Source organism: Panthera tigris, chromosome E3 (genome assembly GCF_018350195.1).
Source record: "Panthera tigris isolate Pti1 chromosome E3, P.tigris_Pti1_mat1.1, whole genome shotgun sequence".
In the NCBI taxonomy this organism is placed as follows: domain Eukaryota; kingdom Metazoa; phylum Chordata; class Mammalia; order Carnivora; family Felidae; genus Panthera; species Panthera tigris.
Window position 1 is genome coordinate 28,517,762 of NC_056675.1, and position 24,506 is coordinate 28,542,267.

Below are 24,506 nucleotides of genomic sequence, written 5' to 3' on the forward strand. Positions count from 1 at the left end.
AAGCTGATAACACTGTAATAGAAAAGCTTCCCATTTATGAAAACGTGTGACTACAGTTCACAGAAACCTCCCGTAAGAATATATATTCGCCAACAGGGCTGAGAAATAACAGTCATTATTAGGACAGCATTAAGATAATCATGATATAATTAAAAATATAAAGACACAAAAAAAATGAACCCGGGGGCATGATTCTTAACTATATATTTTTTAAGTTTATTTATTTTGAGAGAGACAGAGACAGTGTGAGTGGGGGAGAGGCAGAGAGAGAGGGAGAAAGAATCCCAAGCAGGCTCTGCACTGTCAGCACAGAGCCGGATGTGGGGCTCCAACTCATGAAATGGGGAGATCATGACCTGAGCTGAGGTCAGACACTCAACCCACTAAGCCACCCAGGTGCCCCATTCTTTTTTTTTTTTTTTTTTAGTGTTTATTTTTGATAGAGAAAGACAGAGTGTGAGTGGGGGAGGGGCAGAGAGAGAGGGAGACACAGAATCGGAAACAGGCTCCAGGCTCTGAGCTGTCAGCACAGAGCCCGACGTGGGACTCGAACTCATGAACCGTGAGATCATGACCTGAGCCGAAGTCGGACGCTCAACCGACTGAGTCACCCAGGCGCCCCTATTCTTAACTATTCGTAACAGTGCACTGTGCCTAAGGGGTTTCCACAGCCCATCTTTATATGGTCTCGTGGTCTAGGGATAGAAACTTTGTCTCTAAACTTTCAAAGTTGGCCAGCCAGGGAAAGACCCATTAAAGGATTCAAGACTTGCATATCGGAACATTCAATGCAACACGGATCATAATAGCAAAGAACAGGGACTATCCTAAAAAGTCAGCAATAAGAGATCGCTTAAGTCCACTCTGGCACATTCATGCACTGAACATCCACGCTTCATTAAAACAGACGAAGCAGGGCGCCTGGGTGGCTCCGTCGGTTACGCGTCCGACTCTCGATTTCAGCTCAGGTCATGATCGCACAGTACATCAGTTTAAGCCCTGCATCGGGCTCTGTGCTGACGTTGTAGAGCCTGCTTGGGATTCCCACCCCCTCCCTCCCTCCCACTCTGTCCCTCCCGTGTTCATGTGCGCTCTCTCTTCCAAAATAAATAAACAGATGAAGCAGATGTGAATGCACAAAATGGTCATATCTCAAAGTACAAAAGAGGTATAGAACACTAAGTATGTATGACTCTATTTGAATATATTAAAAATATATATTTTTTTTTTACCAACTACATCCACAAATATTTCTTTTCTAAAAAGATACATGAAACTGTCGCTTTGGAGGAAAGGGACAGATGGAAGGGAAGACAATATATTTTCATCTTCGGACTTTCTGAATCGTTTCACCTGTTGTTGTTTTTACAGTGAATTACCGGTATGTGTCGAGCACCTACTATGCACGATTGTATGCACTGAGGGTGTAGCAATAAACAGAGAAAACACAGTCCCTGCCTTCCCGGAGCTGACATTCTAGTGGAGACAGACAGACAGTAAACAAGGACATTGTGCAATGCGTCTGGCTCTGCCACCTCCACGGTTTGTGACCAGCCGGCAAGAGATCAGAAGCTGACACTGTAATGTAGCCCAACTGTGGCACCAAGAACACCACTGGGTTCAGCTGGTCTGCTTTCTTAGGAAGACGCTCTCAGGGAAGGAAGCAGGGAGCCTGACTGACATTCTGGCACAAATTTCTTATCTCGTGAGCCCAGCAAGCAGTTCCTGAACTGGCTACTTTGGGGTGTCCCTGGGCTGGAAGCTACTGAGTGCTGTTGAATAACATAAATTTGTGGGGAGGGAGCACTTTGTGAAGGGAGTGGGAGGAGAGGGCCCTGCTAACTCGTGACCTTTTAAAAATATGTAGGTTTGCAAACACAACAAAACATAAAGCGAGGGGGGCCGGGATCAGGTTGGCCTCACTCACCAGGAAAGGTGTGCAGACCCAGGTGAAGGTCCCCACGGCTGCCAGGTAGGCCGATTTCTTCAGCACCTTCAGCTCCTCCTGCCTGATGGCCAGCACCTTGTCTTTGAAGGCCAGTTCCCACGCGTACAGCTTTAGCACTTTGATCCCGTTGAGAATCTCATTCATCAGCTTAATCCGATTGTCTTTGCTCTTCATGTGGGCCACCTTTGGAGACAGGAGCAATCAACACCACAGCAAGGGGCTCACTTCTGGCCCTGGCCCCAGGCCATCCCAGAAGGGTGGGGAATCAACCCTGCAATCCTTATGTATGCTACTCTCTTTTACACCTGAGAAAAAACTGCTTTGGATCCCTTCCGCTGGACGTAGAGACACCAATTAGATTTAGATTTGCGAAGCAGGTGTCCAGGAAAGAAGAAAGGCAGGGGTCCTACTCTGCTGATCCAAACACAAGACAGATAATGATGCTGGACTTATTTTCCCCTCCATTTTTTTAGCTTCTTTACTGGGCCATACCACTGTTAAATGCTGCTAATACCATCTGGCATTTTCCAGATGCATCTGACATGCACCTAGTCATTGAAGGCTCTCGAGAACCTATCACAAGTGCCGTGGTCACTCCTGGGTCACAGATGAGGACGCTTCTTTTTTTTGTCACGTGAAGCAGAAGCCAGTGACCGAAGTGGTTTCAAGGGAGGGCCGTAGGGACAGAGCCCCTTCACTGTTTACCCTATTCCCACCCGCACCTGCTGAGGCCTCTTTCCAACAGGACCCAGGTCCTGGGACGCGTCTCTCCTACTGCGTCATTGATGTGGCCAAGCGCTCTCAGCTGAAATCCCACAGGCACATCATAAATAGCCATCAATAGGGGATGAGAGACAAAAACCTCGACCCCTCTCTGTTTCGGACCATCTCGCACCAGCTCAAGAGAATGAAGTCAGGCTCCACACTACGCCACAGAAGGATCCCTGAGACGCGGTGACAAATGCTAAAACCGTGCTGGCCAAATGGGTCGGTGTATAAACATATATGATGGTAATAGCACAAAACACACACACACAAAAAACACACCAGACCCAACTAGATAATGAGATCTCTCTATAAATACATGTAAAGTTCTAGAAGGCTTTGCTTTGGTGTGTTCACTGGGACTGAGGGAGCAGGGAAGGGGGCATTCCCTTTTAATCTACACACTGTGTATCCACTGAACATCTTTTATAAGGAAAAGGCATGCGCTGTTGTTACTTGGAGGTTTTAAAAGTTAAAAAGCATTTCTGAAAACAGTGGAAGGGCTAGCATAAGGTAATGGGCGGCGGGGAGTCAAGGTTAGTTTTTCTTCCACTCTTGAAAATGCACATAAAACACATAAATGACTAAATTCCGTGGGAAATAAGGAATTCTCGGAGGCCCACGGATGTGATTTTTGTCACTGGCCTGTGAGGCCTAACTACTTTGGGAGTTCTCAACCTTGGCTGTCCGTTGTCATCACTATGGAAGCTTCAAGAAGTGATGCCCAGGCCTTATCCATATTAGGTGAATCAGAATCCCGGAAAAAGAGCCCAGGCATCAGCATTTGCGAGAACTCCTCGGGGGATCCCAGCAGGGATGTGAGGCTGAGAACCCCTGGGCCTGGGCAGAAAGAACTCGGCTAAAATCCAAATGGAAAGGCGTCCAGCAAGGGCCTCCGCGTGGGGCCCTATGGAGGCAGACACCCTACCTGGTAGGTCTTGGTTTTCATGGCCATCACGGCGTTGACGGGAACCATGAAGATCATCACAGCCACTCCGGCCAGGACGGAGGGGCCCAGATTCTAAGGACGGAAGAGAACACAGGCCTTCAACACAGGGCTTTCCAGCTGAGCCCCTCCACAGGGACTCCGCAGACCTGGCCCAGTGCATTCAGGACAGCTGCGTCACTTTTACCCTGTGACGGGCTGTTAGGAACTTTCAGATTTATTCCTGAGCATCTCTTGGGGTCCCACAACCCCTTTAAGAGCATGCAGGCCCCTTATCTGAAACCCTGGGGTCCAGAGGAGCTTCGCAAATTAGAACTTTAGGAAGGTATTGAGACGTTAAGCAGAAGAGAGTTAACACAGCCATCCGGGCGCTTTATCTTGCTTAAAGGCCTGCTTTACAAATTTGGCCCCTGGCTGGGATCTGGGAGCTTGGATCTGGGGAGGGTTGCCACCATTCTCAGGACTGGTAAGAGGGGCTCACCGGGCCTCAACTCTTAGTACAAACGATATGGTTTACGCAGAAACCCACCCCCACCCTTGCCTTCTGCAAGTTTGTGCCAGGCAGAGTCTGCCTATGTGACCAGCCCCCGATAAAAACCCTGGGCGTCCGGTCTCTATCGAGCCTCCCTGGCTGGTAACATTTCACACATTATCAGAACTTGCTGCTGGGGAACTGAGTGCATCCTGTGTAACTCTGATGGGACAGGACTCTTGGAAGTCTGTACCTGCTTCCCCCAGACTCCGCCCCCTGTGCCTTTACCCTCTGCTCATCCTGCTGTACAAATCAGGGCCAAGAGTCTTCCTAGCTACTCGTCAGCCTGGCGGGGTCTTGGGGACCGCTGACACCCGCGTGTCCCTACGCGCCCACTGGGGCCCTGGCAGTGCCCTCCATAATCAAATACAGTGATTTTTCCAGCATCAAAGCCAGAGTATTCACACTGAGAGAGATCATCAAGATCATAAGTACTTCACATCAGTTCAAGTAAGGTTTTGGCACCAAATGAATTAAGGAAAACTTTCAGAGCTTCTGGATTTGGGGATTTGTAGATAAGAGGCGGCAGACTTGTTCTGTTATCACAATTGCAGATAAGGGATCGACAGCCAGATTAAGAGGTCAGGATAAGCCACAGATCTCCATCTTGTACCTTCTACACCTAAAAAGAAACGGCTTGAGAAACTGGCCCAGTGCACATGTACTCAGCAGCTACACACAGGTGGAGCCAGAGGGTGATGTGATTTTTTTTTTTTTCCCATTCGGCATTTGGAAAACCAGGAGCGTTAGTCTCTTCCAGGTAATCACCCTCAGGGACAACAGTCCTACTCTCCCCAAAAATGCTGCTGTTGCTCCAGACGGTTTGTGACATATCTCCGTCCAGGGACGATTAATCCACCTCTGAGAATGAAGGTGATTTCTACCCCCCACCTAAAGCATTCAGAATGAACTCTGACAGCAAATAGTAATGAAAAGACACTGGGCAGATCTATATACCATGCACTGTTCTCTGAACATCACCTGCTTTGATTCATTCCTTGGTCCCAACATCCCTGTGATGAGAGGTACCGTTACCATTACCAATTTCCAAAGGAGTGACATCAAGTAACAAGGTCACAAAGCTGACGATGGAAGAGGCTAGGTTTGAACCCAAGCAGTCTGACTCCTGAGCTCACTCCAGCATCGCTATCCTATGCAGTGTTTGTGATGGTCAAACAGAGAAATCCTATTTTCTTTCTTTCTTTTTTAATGTCTTTTTGTTTTTGAGAGAAAAAGACACAGAGAGGGAGCAGGGGAGGGACAGAGAGAGAGGGAGACATGATTTGAAGCAGGCTCCAGGCTTCGAGCTGTCAGCACAGAGCCTGACGTGGGGCTCGAACTCACGAACTGTGAGACCAGGACCTGAGCCGAAGTCAGACGCTCGACTGACTGAGCCACTCAGGAGCCCCGAGAAATCCTATTTTCTATCTTAACTAGTAACTCCCAACCAGGGAAGAATTTTTCCCAGGACACATGAGGCCATGTCTGGAGACATCTGGGTCCCAAGCGGCATGGGGGTGGGGGTGGGGATGCGGAGAGAGATTTGTGTTGCTGGTATTTTGTGCAAAGAGGCCAGGGACTCTGCTCGACGATCCTGCAGTCCACAGGCTAGTCCCCCAACAAGAAAAAATGATCGGACCCCAAATGTCAATAGCACATTCAGCAACCCTCATCTGAAACAAAACCATTTTCCTCATGCTTTATAAATGAGCCCTGAAGGCCAATTCTAAAAGATGTGCTCCAGAAATATTTCACCCAGGGCTGTGCTTTCTGGGGAGGTGGATACCCCAAGATGTAGGCCCAAAAAGACATTTAGATTCTGGTATTTACTTCTAAGTTTCATCACCAGAAACAATTTATAATCCCTCATCTGCTCCATAAACAGACCAAAAAAATGTAAACTATAGTCATATCAACAGATAAGTCACTGTGCACCTATTAGGCACCAGGGCCCTGTGGGACTGCAGTCGTGGGAAATAAAAAATAAGACAAGAAGGACACCGAGCCCGTGAGTAACCGACACATTTATCAGGAGAGGAGGGGCTGGTACACTGAGCAGCAAAAGACTATTCCAGAATGTAATATCACAGGAACTCCTATACTAAAGTTAGTGGGTTTAAAAAAAGGAAGAAATTAGTCTCATTGAGAACGAAAAGGAATTAGTGGTGGGGTGCCTGGGTGGCTCAGTCGGTAAAGCGCTAGTAACTTCAACTCAGGTCACCATCTCATGGTTCTTGAGTTCAAGCCCCATGTCGGGCTCTGTGCTGACAGCTCGGAGCCTGCTTCAGATTCTGTGTCTCCCTCTCTCTCTGCCCCTCCCCTGCTCACTCTCTTTCTGTCTCTCAAAAATAAAATAAACATTAAAACAATTTAAAGAAAAAAAAAAAAAAGGAATTAGTGGATGTGGCAGTTGCCACAGCCTTAAACGATGGGTAGCACTGCATCCTTAGCAAAGAAAGAGGGAAAGGAATTCCTGGCAGAAGAAAAGGCTCAGAGGTGACAAAGAATAAGGCAGAGGTTAGGCTACGAGCATCTCATCAACTTAAGTCCTCCATGAAACTCTGGCTGAGGCAAGGAGGAATGCAATATTCTCTTTTCTTGGACACCATTCTCAGTAAAGAGGATATAAACCTAAAGGGATAGAAGCCATTGAGGGAAATCCCATTGAGAACAAAGTCAACTCAGAGGGAAATAGGGCCAAGAAATGATGAGAAGGGTGAGACTGAGTCCTCATGGCACTGCTTGAACTCCTGGATCCATCCATGCCTGAAGCCATACTCTGTACTCTGCACTCTGCAGTTGCATGCACCCACAAAATTCCCTTTATTTGCCTAGACTGTTTTAAAATCCATTTCTCTTCCTTGCAACTCAGAGAATCTTGACCAACACAGTTTAGGACTAGTGAATAAAGGGAATCTGGTTAGTGTTTGGGAGGATACAGTAGGAGACATACGGTGTGTATGTTGTGAGGTTACTAATTACATGCACTGTCAAAAAAAGACAAACGCGGGGCGCCTGGGTGGCGCAGTCGGTTAAGCGTCCGACTTCAGCCAGGTCACGATCTCGCGGTCCGTGAGTTCGAGCCCCGCGTCAGGCTCTGGGCTGATGGCTCGGAGCCTGGAGCCTGTTTCCGATTCTGTGTCTCCCTCTCTCTCTGCCCCTCCCCCGTTCATGCTCTGTCTCTCTCTGTCCCAAAAATAAAATAAAAAAAAAAAAAAAAAAAAAAAAAAAAAAAAAAAAAAAAAAAAAAAAAGACAAACGCAAACAATTGTCATGCCACCAAAAAAAAAGGGCATAAACCCAGTGACCAAGGGAAGGGATAAGATATCCACCAATTGTCTAACAGGCCAGAAAGTAAAACGTGAATGACGGCAAGGAATACAGAGGTTCTGTTTATGAACACCCACTCCCTCACCCCCCGCCGCCCACATGTGGCGGTCCCTCCCTCTGCACCACGCGAATGACGTCAAACACACACCAGCCACAGGAGGTAGAGGGCAAGGACGACCTGCAGAGGGGCTGACCAGATCATGTTGATGTACGTGGCCAGGTCCATGAACCTCTGGGCATCCACGGACATGAGGTTGACGATCTCCCCGACCGTGGAAGACCTTCTGGCTGAATTGGTGATCACCAAGGCCTGCAGGACAAAGGAGAGAGGAAGAAGGTGAGGGCGGCAGGAGACAGCCCGGGACTCACCCTCCAGGCCCCTGCGAAGGAAGAAGACAGCTCAAGAGTGGAAAGCCCACTCTCTTTTCTCCTCCCTCGCTGCCTCGTCTGTCCCATCGCAAAGCTCCCGCTGTTACCAATGACATTCACTGCCTCGCCCTGACTTCTTCAACATGGAAAGGACCCCAGAGATGGCCTCAACCAGGGCCTCACACACTTCAGGGTGCACACACATCACCCGCGAAGTTACTTACAGTGTGGTTTCAGATTTGGTAGGACGGCGATGGAACCTGGGGCTATGCATTTCTTACAAGCTCCCAGATGATGCAGATGCCATTCGTCTGCAGAGAACACTCAAGGAGCAAGGTCAAGGTCAGGGCTTCTCAACTTTGGCATTACTGACATTTGAAGGTGGGTATTCCTCTGTGGGACCAACCTGTGCGCTGTGGGGTGTTCACCACATCCCCTAGATGGCCTCTACCCACTAGATGGCCCCACTCCCAGTTAAGAGAACCAAAATTGTCTCCATACATTTTCCAAACATCTCCTGGAAGGATAAAATTATCCTGGTTCGCAAACATGGTTTCACACTATTACCTGGGGAGTTTAAAAAACATCGGTGCCCAGGTCCCACCCAAAATCAGAGATCCTGATTTTGTTTGTTGATGGTGTAGCCTGGGGACCAGGGGTTTTGGAAGGTCTCCAGGGGAGTCTAACTTACAGACAGGGCTGAGCACCAATGACCAGTCCACGGTTCCTGACTGTCTCCTAGGCAGTCTCTTGTCAACCCTGCTCAAGCAGTGTCTTTGCCCCAGAAGCTAAGAAATGAAGGAACCAAGAAATTCCTTTAAAGCCGGATGTACAGGGGCGCCTGGGTGGCTCTGTCGGTTAAGCATCCAAGATCAGCTCGGCTCATGATCTCACAGTTCCTGGGTTTGAGCCCCGCATCGGGCTCTGTGCTGACACTGCACAGCCTACTTGGAATTCTCTCTCTCTTCTCTGTCCTTCCCCAACTTGCGCGCACTGTCTCGCTCTCTCTCTCACAATAAATTAAAAAACAAAAACAAAACCAGCTGGATGTGTACAAATCCTATGTATTCCACTATCGAGGGAAAGGACGTCCTGCTCAGTGCAAATGGAGAGTTAGAAGCAGCCCAGAGTATCAACAGCAGAGACAGGATGTGAACCCGGATTTTCCCACGTCAGGTGCCACCTAAGAAATTCAGCTACGCAGGCGCCTAGGTGGCTCAGTCGGTTAAGCGTCTGACCCTGGGTTTCGGCTCAGGTCACAACCTCACTGTTTTGTGAGTTCAAGCTCCGCATCAGCTCCCAGCTTCTCTCTCTCTGCCCCTCCCCTGCCCACGTTGCTTTGGTCTCTCTCAAAATAAGTAAGTAAACTTAAAAAATTTGAAAAATAACAAGAAATCCAGCTGCCCGTGGCCGACACGGCCCCAAGCAGATGCCCCACACCCACGGCTGAAATCAGCTTTGCTAAGGTCTCGCGCCTGATGGGTCAGTCCCCGCCACATCACAGGGGCCACCCTCACGCTGCCGCTCCAGAAGCCGGGCTCGGCATCCCCACGGTGGTCCCGGGAGGGGCGGGAGAGGGGGGCGACCCGGCCAAGCCCCCCCCCACCCGCCCCCGCAGGGTCTGGGGCCACGGCCGGGCCCGTGCGCCAGGCCTGGCCTCACCCACCTTCCGGTAGACGGCCCCGATGACGGCCGTCTTGATCCTCATGCCGCTGACGAAGCAGATGTGGAAATACTGGTGCAGCACAAGGGTCTGGAGGCAGGCGCTGACGAACAGCAGCGCCGTGTAGAAGTAGCCCTGCCAGTCCGGGGCCTTCGTATCGTTCACGAAGTTGATGAGCAATCTGCGGGGCGAGGAAGGAACGCCGTGACGCATGCGGCAGGGACTTAGCGTCTCGACCGTGTCCGGGCCGGGCGGGGCGGGCGCTATTCCTGAGTGTTACGCTTGGGAAAACAGACCCGGGGCGGTGACGGGGCTGCACGGGTGGCCTGAACCTGCTCCCGACGGGCGCCCCGCGCCTCCAGTCTCATCACCGGACAGTCACCCAGAGGTGACCAAACAGAGACTGTGAGAGGCGGCGTTAGCAAAGCGGAGAGAAGGGACATGTGGCCCCAAAGAGACAGAAAGAGACAGGCAAACAGAGAGAGGAGAGAAGGGAGCTCCTCTCTGACTTTCTGCTTTCAGGCTGTAGTGCGACACGATCTGGCTCATTCTGTTGTCCTTGGTTTCCACAGATAATCCTCTCTCTTGCCTCTTTAGGCTTCAGGGAAGCCTGGTACGTTTCTGTTCCTTGCAACCAAAGTGGCCTTAGCTTGGATGGTATTCGAGCAAAGCATGAGGCAAAGCGGGTCAGGGCAGAGAGGCTTGGCTTCAAGCCCACGGAGCCAGGCCACGTGACCCCATGGCAGAGGTTAGGGTACCGTAAGTGAAAGGTCAAGGACACAAAGACTCATGCAGCGGGCAGGGAAGGGGTCTTACTTTAAGATCTCCGGGCCGGCAAACATCATCAAGTCATGGAGGGCCTTGAATAAGAAGCTCATGAGGAAGTAGGGCCCGAAGGTCTTGTATAACACCTTGAACAGAGACGGCTCCCGGCCCTTCTGAGGGGACTTGACAATCAAAACCTCGGCCTCCTCATTCACGTCCACCTGGGAGCTCCCTTTCGGCTTGGCGGGATCCTTGGAGGAGTACGCGATCTTTGCCTGCTGCCTGGAACACAAGGAGTGTGGAGCGGTTCTGGGGTCTTCCTGAAACCGGGCCAGCCAGCCGGGGGGAGGGCCAGGGCACCCCACCCCCTCGGGGGGGCCCAGCCAAAGAAAACCAGTCACGGCGGAAAGGCGGCCGAACATGCTGGTTAGGAGTACAGACGCAGGCTCCTGGCCAGCCAGCTCTGTGACTTTGAGGTCAAGTTGCTTCACCATTTTAGGCCTTAGTTTCCTCATCTGCTAAATGGGGACACAGGGACGAGTCTACCCCACAGGGCTGTTGTGAAAATTCAGTGTGTTCATATACGTGAAAAGGCACTGAAAAGTGCCAGCCCCACCGTAATGTACAGATTCTATGCAATCTCTGATCAGAATCCAAGTTGACTGACAAGCAGATTCTAAAATTCATATAAAAACTTGAGGGACCGAGGACAGCCAAAACAATCTTTAAAAAGGAAATCAAAATTGGAGAATGCACACTTCCCGATTTCAAAACTTAATCAAGATAGGCATAAACACACACACACACACACACACACACACACACACACACACACACACAGAACCACAGACACACACATTATCAGTGGAACCAGAAATAAACCTGACTGATTTAGGGTATCCACAGTGTCAAGACTGTTCAACAGAAAAAGAATAATCTTTTCAACAGGTGGCACGGAGAAACCAGACAGCCACGCAAAAGAAGGAAGGTGGACCCTTAGTTCATTCCACGTACAAAAATCAACTCGAAATGGGTCAAAAAGACCTAAACACAGAGCTACGACTATAAAAATTCTTGGAAGGAAACATGTGAAAATCTTCATGACCTTGTATTTGGCAGTGGATTCTGAAAAATGACACAAAACGCAGACGCAAAAGAAAAAAAACGATAAACTAGACGTGGTCAAAATTAAACACGTTGGGGGCGCCTGGGTGGCTCGGTTGGTTGAGCGTCTGACTCTTGATTTTGGCTCGGGTCATGCTCTCCGGGTCGTGAAATCGAGCTCCACAATGGGCACGGAGCCTGCTTACAATTCTTTCTCTCCCTCTTCCTCTGCCCCTCCCGTGCTTGTGCATGCTCGCTCGCGTGCACACGCACTCTCTCTCTCTCTCCCTCTCAAATAAAACATTCAAAAACATGTTGTGCTTCAAAAGACACAATTAGGAAAGTGAAAAGACAACCCACAGAATGAGAGAAAATACTTGCAAAGGAAATATCTGATAAAGGACTTGTAACCAGAGCATGTAAAGAACTCTCACTACACAATAAGGAAAAAAAAAAACCCAATTTCAAAAAAGACAAAGAAGATACGCAAATGACCATGAACTGCTGCTTGATCTCATTAGTCATCCGGGTAACACAAACCAAAACCACAGGAAAGATATTACTTCACGTCCACTCGGTGGATCATCAGAAAGTCATATAATGCCGAGTGTGTGCAACCATGTGAGAAACTGGAACCCTCACATTCGCCCCGGTGGAGTCCCCTTCTACTGGGAAGAGGACAGAGTAGAAACAGTGGAGTGCGGGCCACTTCCGAGATCAGGTCACGGCAAACACAGTGGCTTCCGTCTTGCCCTCTCTTGTGTCGTTCACTCTGGGCAAAGCCAAGTACCACAGGAGGAGGAAATGGGGCAAGATCCCATGGTGAGACGCTGCAAAGAGCCAGCACTGACTTGCCAGCCACACGCAAACTAAAAGCAGGGCCTACAGCCCCAGTCAAGCCTTCAGATGATGTGGCCCCAGCTGACCTGCCGAGCACAACCTCCAGAGACGCTGGGCTGGAACCAGCCTGCTAGCCCACGGCTGGATCCTTAACCCAGAGAAGTCGTGTGAGATCGTAAATGCTGGCTCTCATCTTCAGCTGCTACGCACGGGCGAATATGTTACACAGCGAGAGACACACACCCCAGCTCCCATCTCCCAAATTACAGTCAAGGCAACACATTCCAATGGCCCGACGTGAGCACCACCCCGAAACACACGGCGCATCCTCACCCAACCCAACTTTTGTGATTTGCAAACTCCTTCCATGGCGGGAGGACACTGAACAGCGCTCAACTGCAGAGGACTTGCATTTGTCACATCTATGCCACATCTGACCATTTATACCACCTGCCGCTTTCTGCTGGAGACCACAGCCCTCCAACCCGCCCTGGCTGGCTCCCCACCCCCCAACCCCCAGGAAAGGGTCAGAAACACGGGAATCTCCTCCATGCTCCTGGGTTGACCAGGCGCGGGTCCTGTCCGTCTCCCTCCTGGGATGTGTGCGGACATCCATCCACCCTTTCCATGTGCACGGCCTCTGGCCCATGCAAGCGACCACCCCCTGGGCCTCCTCCCTGCTCGCTCATTTCCTCCCACTCTTGTTCCCTGACAACCAAGTCCCTGCACAGCAGCCAGAGGGACCTTCCTGATAACAGATCATCCCCTGACAGCTTCCACTGCACCCAGAATAAAACCTAAACTCTGGTGAAACTGCTGTAACCAATTACCACAAACTTTGTGGCTTAACGCAATACAAATTTATTGCCTCGTGGTTCAGGGGTGGGGGGGGTCAGAAATCTAAAGGGGGCCCACAAGGTGGCCTTCCTTCTAGAGACTCTAGGGGAGAATCTGTTGCCTGGTCTTTTCCAGCTTCCAGAAGCCACCTAGATTTCTCTGGTTTGTGGCCCCTTCCTCCAATTCAAAGCCAACTACAGACCATCCTCTCTTTCTCTCTCCCTGACATCCTGCCTTTTACAAGGACCCTGGGGATCCTATCAGGCCAAGTCCCTTTGCCGTGTAAGGGTTTGGGGATCAGGACACGGACATCTTTGCAGGGGAGATATATCCCTCCACCAACCCCGTTGTCAATGTCACCACACAAGGTCTTTCCTGCTCCCTTTACTGACCGCCCCCAAAGCTGGGATTCCAGCTAGGAGTTTCAGAATTTTCTTTAGCACACGCAGGCGTCCTTGGCAAGGAAGACAAGAGGGCCAGGCAGACAGGAAGGGAGTGGCTCGGCCCTCTCCATTCATTCTCTGCACCACTTCCTAAGCAGGACCTGACCCTGGGCCTGTGTGGGCTGCTGGTGACCCAGGGCTGTTTCCGGAGGCCAAGAGACAGGTGCCAAAGGGTCAGGGAGAAGGTCTTGGGCAGGCAGAGAAGGAGGAAAGCTCAGGCCCGGGTGGGAGAGGTCAAGAACAGTGGGAACGATCAGCTAAGGCCAAGCCAAGAAAGAAAACTATGCAGCAAAAAAAGAGGCCCACAGAGGAGGCGGGCACTCCAGGAGGGGAGAGGAAGCAAGTAGGGCATCTGTGAGCTCAGGCTGGGAGGGGAAAGGAAAGTTGGAAGGGAAAGGTCTGAGTCAGGAGAAAACTAACTGCCCAGGAGCAGGGGAACCAAAAGGGGTGGAGAGGCTGAAGGCTCAGAAGAAAAAGGGACTTTCTCTGTGGATCGGATTCCAATGTAGGTAGAGATGCCCATCAGTCACTTGTCCACTAATGAACTAAACACATGGCTCTGGGCCAACCGCTGGAGACAGCCCCACAGAGCCTCATGAGAAAAAAGGATTAGCAATCATGACTTCTCAAGACTGTGTGAGGGGTGCTATCATGGGGGGCTTCCCGGAGGTGATGTCAAAGCACAGACACGCAGGATGAGAGAATGGGGAGAAGAGGATGGGCAAGGCCTGGAGCTAAGGCTTTGAAATGAGGTTTGGCAGCCCTTCCCAGAACACCAAGAACTTCAGGGTAATCTGAACGGGACAGGGAGCAAGCAGCCTCACCGGGGCTGGAATCAGCCAAAGAGCAATGAGGAGCTACAGATGACTTTGTCATTCATCTTCAAGGCTTCAGGAGAGGCCATATCTCAAACTTAAAACAGTCTCAGCTCAGGGCTCCTGGGTAGCTCAGTTAGTTAAGCGTCGGACTTCAGATCAAGCCATGATCTGACAGTTCGTGAGTTCGAGCCCCATGTCGGGCTCTGTGCTGACCGCTCAGAGCCTGGAGGCTGCTTCAGCTTCTGGGTCTCCCCGTCCCCCGCTCGTGCTCGCTCACTCTCTCTCAAAAATAAACAGTAAAAGAAAAAAAAAAATCTTAGTTCGATTAAAATTTGCACATTTTCTGGATGTACTCTGAACATGGTGTTTGACCTGTAATAAATACCCAATCGAACACAGAAGGGCAGACTTTACCTACAACTGCAGGGAACGGATTTTACAAACCTAACGCACATACTCACTCAGAGGGAACATTACACAGAACAGTAGTTCTGGAAACCACAATGGGCGTGGGAAACACCTGCACAGCCCCTCGAAACTTGTAGCCCAGGCAGGATTTTAAATGTGTTGTTTACGAATCCAAATGACTCAAGATCTTTCCCCTACTCTCCTACCCTTTTCTAGTTTTCTGTTTCTTGAATGCTTTCGGTTCCTCAAAACCAGAGGTTCTCAAAGAGAGGGTTGTTTTGCAAATTCCACATTCTCAGTCAGTGATGGAGCCAGACAGCAGACCTTCTGTGACGGACAGAACTTCAGTCCCCCGCCACCCCCCGAAAAAAGATCCCAACAGCAATGGGTGTAGCTTGAAGAGCTTGCCTGAAATGACCTAAGCCCGGAATCTAACTCTGTTTTTAGACATAAATCCACATTGTGTAGTGTTTTATGGGGTTTTGTTTGCAAATTTAAATATACTCAAATTTTTTCAGGAACGCAACTATTGTTGACATTAAGGGAACACTGCATTTTGTTCAGAACTTTGTCAAGTGTTGGCCACCACTCTGTAAAACGTCTTCTGTGAGGGTGACTGACACTGGTTCTGGAGATGTGGAGGGAACAGCAGCTGTCACAGAGCATCCTCCACAGTGGGACAAGCGGTGACTCTCCGTTCCGTTCTTCCAGCGTGCACCTGAGCATTTACTCACTGAAATACATGCCGTCTCACTACAAATCGCTTGTACTTCAGTTTTTCTTTCGTGTTGAGGGAGAGGGGCGCCTGGGTGGCTCAGTCTCGTTAAGCATCCTACTTCGGCTCAGGTCATGATCTCCACCCCCGTCGAGCTCTGTGCTGATGGCTCAGAGCCTACAGCCTGCTTCAAGTTCTATTTCTCTCTCTCTCTATGCCCCTGCCCCCGCTCACACTCTGTCTCTCTCTCTCTCAAAAATAAACATTAAAAAAATAAAATAAAAAACAAAGTCTAATAAAAGCATTTTGCTAACTTAAAAAATTTTAGATGTGTGGGTGGGTTATTTCTATTGATATATTACCTTAAAGTAACTGTATCAGTGTTAGAAAATCTTTTGTTCTCAAGGCAGCAATGAGTCTGAAAGGTTGAGAACCACTTTTCAACATGTGTATGTTGGTGCTTTGTTTTGTTTTTTTGTATTTTCTGTTGCATTTCTTTATAAAACAAAGACAATTGAGCAAAATACTCAACCCCATCTTTATTTAATGTTTTTTTAGATTTACTTTTGAGAGAGAGAGACAGAATGTGAGCGCGGGCGGGAGGGCACGGTCAGAGAAAGACACAGAGACACAGAGTCCGAAGCAGGCTCCAGGCTCCAAGCTGTCAACAACAGAGCCTGATGCGTGGCTCAAATCCACGAAACGTGAGATCATGACCTGAGCCGAAATCAGGAGCTCAACCAACTGAGCCACCCAATCTTTAAACACTCTGATTTTTTAATATATTAGCTTTACTGAAGTATAAGTGATGTATGATAAACTCCACACACGGGAGTATACAATTTGGTCAGTTTTGACATGTAGGGATACATACAACTGTGAAACTGTCAGCAAAGCCAAGATTGGGAACACATCCGTCACCCCACAAGGTCTGCTGGGGCCCCTCTATAATTTCTCCCTCCCACCTGCATCCTGTTTCCTGGTGAAATGGAGAGGCCTTGCTACAAAAGGCCACACCGAGAAATTCCAGCTCAGAACAGGACTCTCCAATCGCCCACCACTTCCACAGAGGTTACAGGTGCCAGATCTGGCTTATGCCTCTGGAAGCAGAGCAAGTGACCCATCTGCCAATGACCCAGGGCGTTGAGCCCCCGTGCTGAGAACCCCTAATGGCCAGGGTATGAAAACAGCCACGGACGCCCCTGGGGCGTGGCCCACGATGGAGCCTGAGGCGCCCGCTCTCGCCTCGCCCACCCAGGCAAGATGGGAGCGCCCAGCCCGTGGCCGCACCCACAAAATAAAGACAACTTGTGCAGTTCCACCTGCCTGCCATTTACCCAGGCCTAGGACAGGGCTGATCGCATGATGCTGATCTCACTGAACCGTCAAAAGCCCTCTGAGTACAAAACAGGGGAGGAGGGCATGAAGGGACTTGAGGGACAGCCTCTCCAAACCCCAAGGGTCTGAAAAGACTACACATGATCAGCAGATATCACATATGCTGAACGAATCCAGTAAGGGCCAGACCGGAGGTAGACAGAGCTTCCTGTGCAAGCCCAGTCCTCTCTCCGCGGAGCCTCCCTGGCAACCTCTCCCACGCCGTCTCCAGCAACCTGCTCATCACGAAGGATGCCACCGGCCAGGGCTTGCGAGGGAAGCTGGGCCTGAGAACCTTCACGCGGGTCACGGGCACCAGACTCAGCAGGGGCAGGATGTGCAGAAAACACCTCCCGTCTCGCCGTGCTCACCCACAGAGACTCACGCTCAACACGCCTCCCCTAAGAAAACTTCTCCCGTGTCCATGGCCACCACGGACAGGCCACCAGCTCAGAGTCACAAGGTCCTCTGCTGACGTCCCACTGGCCGATGGCACCAACGTCCCAAATTCCCACCCACCAGTCCAGCCTGACCCAAGACCTTTACGCTGGGTGTTCCAGCAACGGAGTGAGGAACCAGACCTCAAGTCCAGGGTTTCTCTCTGGGAGGGCCAACTGCTCTCAGGCAGATGCAACACACCAGGCTGGCCCCATCGTCTGCCAGTGCAACTCAACGACAGGTCCACCGCATAAAAACCACAGGACTGATAACAGACGCTTTTTGTTCTGCCCCTACAGCCACCAGCCACTGCCCCAAGTCACTCACAGCTTCTCAACCGGCTCCTCTGGACCCAGGGTGCACAGGGCCAACGACCTACCTTAGTATGACAGCCATTTTCCTTTTTTGTTGACACGTGACATAATGATGTATCATACAACTGACATGTCTCAGAGTTGAGGAAATTAAAGAATGTGCTGGGGAGGCCCTGGCCTGATTCCCAAAATAACCTGAGAACAGAGGCGTCTGGGTGCTCCGTCGGTGGGACGTCCAACTTTCGGCTCAGGTCATGATCTCATGAGTTCGGGCCCCGTGTTGGGCTCCATACTGATGGCTCAGGGCCTGGAGCCTACTTCAGATTCTGTCTCCGTGTCTCTCTGTCCCCCTCCCACTCTGTCTGTCTCTCTTTCTCTCTCAAAAATAAACATAAAAATTAATAAATAACCCGAGAAAAGAGATCATGAGATGGCATGCAGCTTATGTGGGAGGAGCATCGAAAATCGAGGACGCTATGGATGAACCATAATGCAAACTAGAGACTCAGGGAGGATAATGATGCACCAGGTGTAGGTTCATCCATACACCTGGTGGGGGATACTGATAATCACAGAAGCTGTGCAGGTGCAGGGACAGGGGGCTACACAGAACCCTTTGCGCCTTCGGGTCGAAAAACTAACGTCTATTTTAGTTTTAAATCCAGCACAGTCGGGGTGCCTGGGTGGCTCAGTCGGTTAAGCGTCCGACTTCGGCTCAGGTCACGATCTCGCGGTCCGTGAGTTCGAGCCCCGCATCGGGCTCTGTGCTGACAGCTCAGAGCCTGGAGCCTGTTTCGGATTCTGTGTCTCCCTCTCTCTCTGCCCCTCTCCTGCTCATGCTCTGTCTCTGTCTCAAAAATGAATAAAAACATTAAATAAATGAATGAATGAATGAATGAATGAATGAATGAATAAATAAATAAATAAATAAATAAATAAATAAATAAATAAATAAATAAATCCAGCACAGTCAAAAGCACCCTCGATGGGGGCTTCTCTGGCTGAACACCCGCGGAAGTGATGGGCGTGGTGTGTTGAAGCAAAAACACGTAAAACAGCAAGAACACCCAGGAGGCCAGATGCCGTGAGCAAGGCAGGCAAAGTGGGGCGGCCTTGGGGAGTGCGGCTGGGCACACACCTGCTGAGCCAACAGAACCAATCACTGCTCGATGCACATTTTTCTCTCTTCTTTCCTACTCACACTGCCTTCGCTACAGGTACAACTCGTGCCCATTTTGCAGATGAGCAAAAACTGGCTCGGAGGAGTAAAGCAGCTTTTGCCCAGGACCATGAAGTCAGCGAGAGGCAGCAGCAAAGGGGTGGTCAGGTCGTCGCAGAGAGGCTCACACTTACCTTCTGGACTTGGCACACTCCTTTTTCCAGTTCTTAACCAAAACGGGCACGACTTGCTCTGAGGTGTCCTCCTTATTCAGGGACCAGAGGTCAGCGCTCTCCAGGGGCTGGCGGTAGCCCCGGACCATCAACCTGGGGCCAAAACACAAGGGGGAGGTGATGACAGTCTGGAGAGGAAGAGGAGGGTGACCCTCGCTGCCGACACCTGCCATGCCAGCCCGCTCTCCATGCCAGGGCGGCCGAGGGCAGTGCACAGCTGGCAAGAGTGGAATACGTATGGCACATACGGGCACATTAAATGATCACTGCTAATTCTGTGAGGCCGCCCAGGGCAAAACGGCCCCATTTTTTAGAGACACAAACTATTTAAGGTAGAGATCATTACAATCACTCTGATTTGCTTAAAAAATATTTTGGGGGCAGCGGGGCGGCGGGGGGGGGGGGGCGCCTCAGTCAATTAAGTGTGTGACTCGATTTCAGGTCCGGTCATGATCTTGTGGTTTGTGAGATCAAGCCCTGTGTGGGGCTCTATACTAAGCGTGGATCCTGCTTAGGATTCTCTCTCTCTCCCCCACTCTCTGCCCTTCCCCAGCTCTCTCTCTCTCTCAAAATAAAATAACCTTTAAAAAACCTCTTTTAAACATATATATATTTTAAAATTTTGGGGCGCCTGGGCGGCTCAGTCGGTTAAGCGTCCGACTTCAGCTCGGATCACGATCTCACAGTCTGTGAGTTCGAGCCCCGCGTCGGGCTCTGGGCTGATGGCTCAGAGCCTGGAGCCTGCTTCTGATTCTGTGTCTCCCTCTCTCTCTCTGCCCCTCCCCTGTTCATGCTCTGTCTCTCTCTGTCTCAAAAATAAATAAACATTAAAAAAAAAATTTTTTAAAAATTAAATAAAATTTTTGTTAATATTTATTTATTTTTGAAAGAGAGAGACAGAGACAGAGACAGAGCATGAGTGCGGGAGGGGCAGAGAGAGAGCGAGACACAGAATCCAAAGCAGGTTCCAGGCTGAGCCGTCAGCACAGAGCCCAACACGGGGCTCACACTCACAAACCACAAGATCATGACCTGCGCCGAGCTGGATGCCCAACTGACTGAGCCACCCAGGTGCCCCCCCCAAAAAAATATTTTTTAAGGCCAAGTGGCAAAGCATTAATAATTGTCAAATGTGGGTGATGAGTTTATTGAGACTGATTAGACTAATCTTTCTACGTGTTTGAACAGCTGCATAATAAAAAGTAAACCTATCACTGTAACTTGCTATTTTGAATTAATACCAAAGTCACAGGAAAATCACGTGAATTGCACAAAGAATCCCAGTCCGCCCTCCGCCTGCTTCACCGCTCCTTACATCTTGCCACATCTGCTGAGCCATTCTGGGTCTCTAGCCATAAACACACACGTCCACAAACACACTTCTTTTCTGAGACACTTCAGACTAGGTTGTAATAGCGTGTATCCCCATAAGGAAACCCACACGCTGTCACAGAAGCCAGAGCACCGTTACCAAAATCAGAAATTTGAGCGATGATGGCAGAGCCCACAGTCCACATTCAAATTAATGCTCTGACTCTTGGTGTCAGCTCAGGTCATGATCTCGAGGTCTGTGAGACTGAGCCCCGTGTCGGGCTCTGGGCTCACAGCGCGAAGCCTGCTTGGGATTCTCGGTCTCTCCCTCTCTCTGCTCCTCCCTGGCTTGCTCTCTCGGTCTCTCTCAAAAGAAACAAACTTAAAAGTAAGTAAGTAAATAAAGAAATAAAACATTAAAAAATTTGAAAAAGCTATTTCTTAACAGTAATTTGAAAGCTACTTAATAAAAAAAAAAAAAAGGTATTTGGGAAAAGTTTATAAAGACAAGGAACCAGGCTTATCAGAGGGGAAAAGGATTCAAATAATCCCAGGTAAGATGCTGACGACGTGCAGGAAAAAAATGTGCCCCAAAAAGGACAAGAGGGGAGCCCATCACACCGCTGTCAGTGGTTGCCTTGGGTGTTTTCTGATTGTTGATCTATGCATGTTCTTACATTTCCTACGGAGCACGGGTATTACTTTTCTGCTAGCAAGGGGTCTGAAACAATGCCAATGTTGGTAATTATACCTGACATAAAAAAAAAAAAAAAAAAGTACCCAAATCTGAAAGCTCAGAGCACAAGGCTTGTAAGGGCCCCAGGTGAAGCCGTGAGCAGAGGTGCAAGCCATTCGTGGTTCACACAACTCGAGTCCGTGCATGTGGGCGCAGGGTCAGCACCTGAGACCCGGGCCCCCGGCAGGCACGCTCGTACCCGGGGGAAGGGTGAGGGAGGGAGAGCACCGGCCTGGCCTTACCCTGTGATCCACCAGAAGGTGACCCTGGACAGGAAGGAGGCACTGGATTCCGGGCAGGGGTTCTAGCGGAGAGAAAACACAGGGTGGGAGGAAAAGAGAAATGATCCGTTAATCTTCTCATCTGGGCCGGCGCTCGTGACCAGTCTTCCTCTCAAATGACCAGCAGCCACCCTCACGCCGAGGACTGGCACCCCAAAACTATGTGCAAAGGTGGTACAGTGTGCCACATCCCTGCCCCCTCTTAAATCCCCACCGCGACCCAGTGGCGGTGGCGCTGCCCAGGTCCCCCGAAGTTACCCCAGTCATTCATTCACTCATTCGTTCAACAAGTATTTTCTGAGCACCTGCTATATGCCTAGCACCATGCACACAAATCTGAGCAGACACAATCCCTGCCATCAAGAAGCCCACCGTGCACAGGGGTAGGAATAACACCTGCTAACTTCTCTGCGAGCGAGCTGTGTTACAAGTACTTTATGCAAACGATTTCATCTCATCTTTAGAACCAGCCTACCAAGGAGATAAAAGCACCATCCTCGCTTTGGAGATAAAGACACAGAGGAACAGACAGATGGGATGACCTTGCCAGGCAAGTGGTGAAAACAGACTATGAGCCCCTAGCAGCGTCCGGAAAGAGCCATTAATCAAAGGATCTTGTGAGCGGGCACTCAACCACAACTGCAGTCAGGATTGTTTCCTGAAGATAGGTCAGTATTACCGGTGGGATCACTGGTATCTTAGTGAGCTCACGGCAAGAGAGCGGATAAGCGGACGGGGGCTGATCTCTCTGACGAAGGTCAAAGAAGGCATCCCCGAGCTGGGCTCTGAAGAGTAGAGGATGACAAGTAAAGGGGAGAGGCAGGGTAGTCTTGGCAGCAAGGGTGTGTGTGCAAAGGCCCCGTGGCAGAAGGGAACACAACCCTACTCCAGGAACTAAGAGGGGGCTGACCAGTCTACACTGGAGGCCAAGTAAGGGATTTGGGGGTTCATCCCAAGGGCAATGGGAAGTCACCGACACAATCCAACAATAATGCAAAGACCAGGAGAGTGATGTCAGCATGGAGCCTCCGTGACCGCCAGCAAGGGCCGACTTTCCATTCCAAGCAGATACATGGAGGTCGACATTCTGAAATACACATTTTGGTGAAGGGCGCTCGCCAGGCAAGGATGAGGTCTCTAGCCCTTTTTCAGAGACACAGCACGGGAGAGCCAGGCGAGAACATATGTTGTGCCTTGGTGGTTTTCCATCCAGGCTGCGAGCAATTTAAAAAAAAAAAAAACATACAAAAAAACCCTGTACCTGGTCCCCACCTCCCAGAGATTCTGATTAAGCTGGCTGAGGGTGGGACCAGGGCATCAAGTTTTTGTTTGTTTTTAACTCCCAGAGTCTCCTTGGCAAAGGGGTTTGGCAGGAAATATACCAGATAAGCCTGATACCAAGCAAGCTAAATTCGGGTGGAGTTTAAATTTTAAATTAAAAAAAAATTTTTAATGTTTTATTTAGATTTGACAGAGACAGAGAAAGAGAGGGAGGGAGGGAGGGAGAAAGAGCACGCATGGAAACAGGGGAAGGGCAGAGAGAGGGAGACACAGTCCAAAGCAGGCTCCAGGCTCTGAGATGTCACCACAGAGCTCAACGTGGGGCTCGAATGCACAAACCGCGAGATCGTGACCTGAGCTGAAGTCGGACGCTTAACCCACTGAGCCACCCAGGCGCCCCAAGACCTGAGAAGCAACCAGAAGTGACTCTGATTAGCCTAAAAAGGGACAGTGTGAGTCACAATCAGGATCCTAAGTAGAACAGACTGAGACGTCTGTTTAACATCCATTTAAACATCACATATGTTTAAATACACAATCTCACACGGACGCGGAAAAAAAAGAGCAACTCTCTGGCCTCGTGCGTGAAAAGACACAAGTGAAGCAAGCCGTTGTTCTGAGAAGAAAAGATGGGCAGACAACAAGCATTTTCCCACCTTTTCTAAAGGAACTTCCCCACAGGGGAAGTGTCTCTGCATGGAAGTGGTCCAGCTAATATACAAGGAAGGACAGAATGTTAAGATGTGGCGCGTTGCAGCCACAATGGGTGACTGGAAAACTTGACGAAATCCAACAATTATTATTAATGCTTTCAGGCCAGATAGCAGTAGCAATGGTTTACTGTTTAAAAGCAACCTGTGTGGCTCATTTTGTTAAGCATCCGACTTCGGCTCAGGTCATGATCGCGCGGTCCGTGGGTTCGAGCCCCGCGTCGGGCTCTGTGCTGACAGCTCGAAGCCTGGAGCCTGCTTCGGATTCTGTGTCTCCCTCTCTCTCTACCCCCTCCCCTGCATGTGCTCTCTCTCTGTCTCAAAAATAAACGTTAAAAAAATGTGTTTTTTTTTTTTAACGTTTATTTATTTTTGAGACAGAGACAGAGCATGAACAGGGGAGGGGCAGAGAGAGGGAGACACAGAATCCAAAACAGGCTCAAGGCTCTGAGCTGTCAGCACAGAGCCCGACACGGGGCTCGAACTCACGGACCGCGAGATCATGACCCGAGCCGAAGCCAGCCGCTTAACCGACTGAGCCACCCACGCGCCCCCAAAAAAATGTGTTTTTTAAGAAAATGCAATAAAAGAAGAACTCTTCTCTTTCACCTACTCTCACTGGGGAGAAGGGCAGACAGCCATTCTACCATTTCTACAACCTTGTGTAAGTCAAGTTATTTCAAAATAACAAGTTACTAAATACGTTTAAAGCCCTGCCTTCCAGAGATACACGCTGAAATGTTTACCTACGACGCGGTGCAGGGTGAAGAGTCCGTGGCAGTTGGTGATACCCTGCCGGCTACGTATGTGCACACGCGGAAGTTTCCATCATGAAAAGCTAGATGAAAAGCTTCCCCAGTGACAGACACGCATCCTGGGCTCCACTCCGGGGCCATGGAGTACCAGGAGTTTCTGGAGTGTCCCAGCCCCGCCTGTGCCAGCGTCACCTGGGAAGCTCACCGAACACGCTGGGCCAGGGTCCCACCCCAGACCAGCTTAGACCTCGGGCTGGGGCCCTGGCCTCAGGAGATTTTTTTTTTTTTTAATGCAAATTTTATTTTTGAGAGAGCGCAAGCAGGGGAGGGGCGGGGGGACAAAGGATCCAAAGCAGGCTCTGTGCTGACAGGAGCCAGCCCAACCCGGGGCTCGAACTCATGACCGTGAGATCATGGCCTGAGCGGAA

The 24,506-nt window shown here is 50.1% G+C and overlaps 1 protein-coding gene across 3 annotated transcripts in view; it reads right to left on the reverse strand.

The window, feature by feature from the left end:
• Positions 1-24,506, reverse strand: part of ABCC1 (ATP binding cassette subfamily C member 1) — a 139,967-nt gene that overhangs the window by 58,191 nt on the left and 57,270 nt on the right. For all 3 annotated transcript variants that reach the window (XM_042971136.1, XM_042971137.1, XM_042971135.1), the window contains 7 exons: positions 21,294-21,355; positions 18,966-19,097; positions 10,370-10,600; positions 9,557-9,734; positions 7,670-7,831; positions 3,642-3,734; positions 1,928-2,131 (listed from right to left, as the gene is read on the reverse strand). In XM_042971136.1, coding sequence (XP_042827070.1) covers positions 1,928-2,131; positions 3,642-3,734; positions 7,670-7,831; positions 9,557-9,734; positions 10,370-10,600; positions 18,966-19,097; positions 21,294-21,355 — 1,062 coding nt within the window. The remainder of the gene's footprint in view (positions 1-1,927; positions 2,132-3,641; positions 3,735-7,669; positions 7,832-9,556; positions 9,735-10,369; positions 10,601-18,965; positions 19,098-21,293; positions 21,356-24,506) is intronic.